This window comes from Melopsittacus undulatus, chromosome 2, assembly GCF_012275295.1.
Source record: "Melopsittacus undulatus isolate bMelUnd1 chromosome 2, bMelUnd1.mat.Z, whole genome shotgun sequence".
In the NCBI taxonomy this organism is placed as follows: domain Eukaryota; kingdom Metazoa; phylum Chordata; class Aves; order Psittaciformes; family Psittaculidae; genus Melopsittacus; species Melopsittacus undulatus.
Genome location: NC_047528.1, coordinates 80504144 through 80510143, shown reverse-complemented (window position 1 = coordinate 80510143; position 6000 = coordinate 80504144). Strand labels below are relative to the sequence as shown.

The 6000-nt window shown below is 36.7% G+C and overlaps 1 protein-coding gene across 2 annotated transcripts in view; it reads right to left on the bottom strand.

The window, feature by feature from the left end:
• The window catches only part of POLA1 (DNA polymerase alpha 1, catalytic subunit), a 192936-nt gene that overhangs the window by 61430 nt on the left and 125506 nt on the right, over nucleotides 1-6000 (bottom strand). For both annotated transcript variants that reach the window (XM_034074563.1, XM_034074564.1), the window contains exon 35: nucleotides 675-791. In XM_034074563.1, coding sequence (XP_033930454.1) covers nucleotides 675-791 — 117 coding nt within the window. The remainder of the gene's footprint in view (nucleotides 1-674; nucleotides 792-6000) is intronic.

Genomic DNA, 6000 nt, shown 5'->3' with positions numbered 1-6000 from the left:
TTTGATCTCTTTTTCCTAAGAAAGAAAATTAAATTCTTCACCAGAATTTTATAACTTGAAATAGAATAGCTTCCTTTAATCTCAGAATCCAAAAAAACCCAGCTAGCATGGAGCAAGCAGTCCTGAACTCTGGATGACCAGACCATCTAGCTCCATGTGACACTTAAAAGCTTCCACATTTTTCAGGCACAGAGCCAAATCCAAATGGGCAGAACTCAGAGCTTCTCCTGAAAATACATACTGCCTTTGAGTACCCCCAGAAGATGACATGTAAGTCCACCTCAAGCTCTTTAGCACTAAACTCAGTCAGGTGAGAACCAGTCAGCAGAAAAGCAGGCAGATGATTTCATTTCAGAAGGTTGGTTTTTTTTTGTCTATTTTAATTTACCTGTATTCTGGCAGAAACATTCCAGCAAATTCTAGTCTGCTGACCAAACGCTCATCAGCTGGAAGATTTCCAAACACAGCAGCTGCATGGCATGCTCTCCTTCACAGCAATGAGGATGCAGCTTAAATGTGGAGTAGGAAAAGCATAAACAGTCCTCTTTAACCTAATAAACTAATTAAAAATTCCTGCTTAATTCTCCTACCTTTCAAAGGCAGAGTTGAGAGGAAGATGAGCTTCATGAGAATCCTGCTCCACTGCTGCCAAAGCTTTGTCTTAAAATACTCACCTCTGGTCTCAGAACAGCCTTCCTGCAGGCCTGGCATACAGGGCCACTCCGGGAAAAACTCAGGGGAAGCCGGCGGGTTCGATTCTGGCAAGTTGGCTCCTCACAAATTAACCAACCCTAAAGAAAGGGAAGACACAGAAAAAAACAAAACATTTTTACCATGACTTCAAGTTATAGCTTCTTTTTATGCCACCTAAACAATGAATCATACTCAAGGAAGTAAAAAAATCCCCAATTTCAATGTTCTCTGTGAAGCTATAACATGTACAGCTATATACTATAATATGTAGGTGAAGATTGTTTTTTAGGTTTTTTTTTTTGTGGGGAACAAAGCTGAAGTCTTCTTCCTTCAAAATCACACATTCTGCATGCTGCAGTCATCCCTTCCTTGAAATATATACCAAAACCTCTGCTCTTCTCCAGTTCAGACTATGTTAACATGTAACAGAATTATTTTATACAACTCTGTAGACCAGACAGCAAGACACAGAGACCTATAACTAATTAAATTTTAAAAAGTCATTTCCTTGCTTGCACTTTAGGGGAAAAACAGTTTTAACTTTTAGGTTTTCTGGTAACAGCCAGAATCTTTCTTTTCTCCTTTCTTTTTAAAAATGTTTCTGGTTCATTTTACTTTTTTAAACTTTTTTAATAGAAAGCTATTGAGATTTCAACATAAACTGACTCATTTAGGAAAAAAATAGCAATTTGCTGAGTTAAAATGAAATAAAATCTGAGCCAGCTTGCTCTACAACAGCCCAGGAGACACACAAAAGGCTTCTCTTAAGAGTACAAAGGAATGTTTCTGTGATTTGTAAGGATGTACCTTTTGTGACATGTCCAACCATAGGTTTAACCAGTGTCACATCTCATCTCTAAAATGCACCAATAGCAGATATCTAAGGAATAGCATAACAGAAATCACACAGTAGAAATTTTCCAGAAGATTTTCTCAGCTTTTAGAAATGGCTCAAGGACCTCCTGAATCACTCTCTCTACATTCAGTGATGATGGATGCATTACTACCTCCATCCCAATGAATCTGAAGTGCTTTTGAACCAATGTAAACTTTGAGTATCTACAACACCCTGCAGAACAACTATGCACTGTATGAAAAAGTATCTTATTTTTCTTGAGCACATAAAAAAAAAATACAAAAAAGAAGATTTTCTTTTTTTAATGCTTTCTAGTTCTTGCATCAGGAGAGACTAGGAATAATCATTCTGCATTCACCTTTCCCATGTCACTCATGATTTTATAGGCCTCCATCACATCATCTGCAATCAAACGCTTATCCAAACCACAGCCCTAATTTACTTAGTTGTTCCTTGCATGGAAACCACTCCACATCTTTGTTGCCCTTCTCTGAATATCTTCCAGGTCTTCTCTGAAATGAGGGCGTGGGGGGAAATGGGACAAATCGGGGGGGAGGTGAAGCCAGTATTGCACACTGTATTCAGCGTGCCAGATGAACATAATTTATATAGAAACAGGACAGCATTTACCATCTTGTCCTCTGTTCTTTTCTGTCTGCAAATTTTGTTTGCCTAGAGCACTACTGAGTATTTTAGCACTAAGCAGTTATTTCTAGAAAGATATTTCTTATTATCCAAGAATTATAATATTATTCTTCACTAATAAGCAAATACATTGTATGCAAAATTAAGATTGGGCTTTTAGTATCTGCATTGCTTCACATTATTTGGCAGAGAATTTAATCTTCCATTGTTAACTGACAAGTCATCTTGGTATCTCAAAGTCTTTCTGTAGCTCTTCTCCAACAGTTCCTGCTTTTACCAGCCATCAGCAGCGACACTGTCAATTTCTGTATTTCAGATTATCAGCTGTTGATTTCTCTGTTGGGAATAGCAACTGTTTATTTCTGTCTGTTTCCAGAATGTGTTTCTGTTGCTCCTCCAAAGGAGTTTAATCTAACCATACCAGGATCCCTGGTACTTTGACAGAAGTATTACAAATATAATGACAACTCAAAAAGTTGCTTGCTTCCCTTCTCACTGGCTCTTTAACAATCTGTCCCAACATTAGGCTCTGGCAATGACTTCTATCTAGTTTCCACAGGGGCAACTCAGGTTTCCAATTACTATCATGTTTCCTATCCTTCCAGTTTTCACAGCTCAAATCAGAGCAATGCTGTTACTATCACCATCTTGGTTACAAGTCAGTGACAAAAGCCTGAAACTATATAACTTTTCTGGCTTTCATTTTGTGGAGATTCTGGCTTGCTGACAAACCAAATTTATTCATAAGACATGAAATGTTTTATTTCCTCACTGGCATGGACAAAACTGAATCTGTATGCTACACCTTGGTAATGCAGCATCCTGATTCAATATGACTATGTCAGTAGCTTAGTTAAAGATAGGTATTTGAGTTACTTTATTTTGAGTGGTTTGGAATTCGTGTGGAGGAATATATAAACTTTAGTTTTCTGTTTTCCAAAACCTTGTTTAAATGGGTTTTGAAGATGTCTGTTTTTGAAAGCTTTTGTTTTGTTCCAGTGGTTGGTTTTATTTGTTTTGGGCTTCTTTTCTTTTTAATGTCTTTCCTATCCTTTACTGCAGAGTATGCAGAGATTTTTTGTTTGTTTTTGCAGCTTGTTCTCTGAACACGGTGTTTTTTCATGTTAAACCACGACACAGTTTTACCCCTCTCTTCACCTTAAAAATATATTCTTCTATAATTGAATACTTTCAAAAGTGTTAGAAGTCTGATTCAGTCTTTGTTTAAGATGAAATCTCATTTCAAAATTTATTCGAGATAGCTCTCTTCTTTCACCATTTCTCCAGCCATATCAGTATTATCCCACTTGGTGCCAAGCCCACCAAAACACTTCCTGTTGCTCTTGCAGAGAGGCCCGTGTGGACACACAGGAAAACTTTATGGGCAACTTCACGCCAACAGCAAGGTATATAACACTACCTAACATGTGCATGGATCCGTAATGCAAAAATGGAAAGAGGCAACTAAGACAAGCAGTCAGAGTTCATATCACCAACTATGGGTATTTAAAAGCCTGATACCCAGACTAAAATAGTCACCCTGTGATCTATTTATAGTAAATGGAGGAAGAAAAAAGCATCTTCCAAAAGATCCTAACAGACTTGGGGAAGAGGCAAACCCTGCCCTAGACTCTCTTAATAAAACACAGTTACACCAAAATCAGAGCAAGTGTTTTGGAAAACAGTATGATAAGTGTATCTAATCACTACTGGTTTACTGTTACGGAAATGAACAATGTAAATCATTAGATATTTAATACTGCACAGTGAGAAAATGTCAAGAATTCAGAAAGCTTCTGTGGACTGAATTTTGGTAACTTGCACAACTGTTGCCCTAGCAGTCCTAGCACCACTTTCAATGTCACATCCAAATTATTTAGGACAAATATTTCACAAGTGACATTAGAAAGACAGACGCCACCCAACAAGGCTAGCTTACTTCATCAGCAGATGCTTCACCATGAAAATTTCTAATTTAGGACCTGACCTAACATAGCCACCTGACCTGTATCTTCTGGAGTCAGCAAACACAAATGAGCCTCAAGAGAAAAAGCTAGTCCTTAGCTTTGGTTTTGCAAATGAACCTAAGATATATTTTTAAAAGAGAAAGGTGTTAATCTACTACTGCAGCTTTTAAATGACTAAATTTTAATAGACATGGAATAACTTTCTACTGAAAAAAAGCTACTCAGGGATAGCATTGAGATCTTCAGGCACTCATGTGAGTACTGAAAATATTAGAGCCAATGTGAGTGAAAACACAAAAACATTTCTAGAAAGGATAATGAATTGTCACAGATCTTCCATCAAGTTAATTCTTAGAGACAAAATCTGTGCTCTGTGTGGAAAGCTGTTTAAGCGATATTTATTATGTGGCACCTCTACCTTCCTATGAAAAATCTGTTAGAAGCCTGACACAAACAGGGCCTTAAAATACACAGCCAGGCAGGGAGGGGGACGACATTGTGGAGGGAAAATGTCCTCAGCCATTCCAAAACTCTCCTGTTTAAGAGTGTAATTGTTTCAGCTGTAACTATGAAAAGATTCTGATGCAAAAAGAGAACACTCATGACTCAAAACATATTAAATGACCACATTTGAACTTTGAAACAATTTATTATACTAGAAAAACAAAGTATGAAAACTGCCAGATAGTAAGGTACTTAGGTAGGGAATGCAAGTACAACTGAAAAAACAAAGCCTGGAACAAGAACAGCATCCCAGCTTCAGCTGAGCAGAACACTCACAAATAGACAACCATGAAAATAATGCATGATAACAGCAACTGTGTTTTCTGCCACCTATTGGCTCTTTTGGCTAATAATTAAGAAACAAAGGAGTACACCACTTGCAAGGTATTGCTCCTACTATCTTACAAGGGAATGCATAGATGGTCCATTCAAACTACCACTGAATGCATTTGAAGTTTCTTTATGCAACTATTTTGGTCTAATGCAGTTACTGTTGAAGACAGCACTGGAAACTTTGCTGGTCACAAAATACAGGTGAAAAAAGCCTGAAAAACCCTGCTTAAACTAAAACCAATAGCTTAGGATAAAAATAAGCGTTCAAATGTAACAGCTTAGTATTATTATACTTGTTTTCAACTACTAAGAAATAATGATCAAAACATTCAACTTTTACTAACAGTACATTTCTCAACAAGTCATATTTAAAATATGGAGATCTGAGTGTTGCCTAAACAAAAAGCTCTAACCTGTTGCACAGATGCTAACTAACTAAATATCCCTTCTACTCATATAGAAAACATTTAATGTCATTTGTATAGACTTCCTACCAGTTATAATTAACATTAAAGAGGTCTTTTCTTCTTTGTCACCTCTCTATTCAGGCCTTATTTGCGTTTGTTTGTACTTACTATCTGTTAATCTCTCTTAAAAAATGACAACAATAACTGTTGCTATTATGCATGGAAATTAAACATGTAGATAATTGTGTAAAGAGAGCTATTTTTGAAAAAGCAGTATCAGAAACATGTAGCTCTTTATGTCTCTTGTTTTGCTTTGATAATTAAGCCATAGCCTTGATTTGTTTTAAACAAAAACACTTTTCCATGGTCATGCATGTTGCAACCAAATTCAATACATGCATTATGTTCCGATTCAATTTGTTCAAGTGCATTTTTGCTAACCCTTATTTGATCCATGCTTGTTGTCTTCACTGACCAAACAAAACCAAGCCTTCATTTCCCAGCAGCTATCACTGAGTCTGTAAATTAATTTGTAACAGATCAAACAAAATCATACTAGGAAACCTTTGGTTTTGTTCTATTTGGTATTCACAAC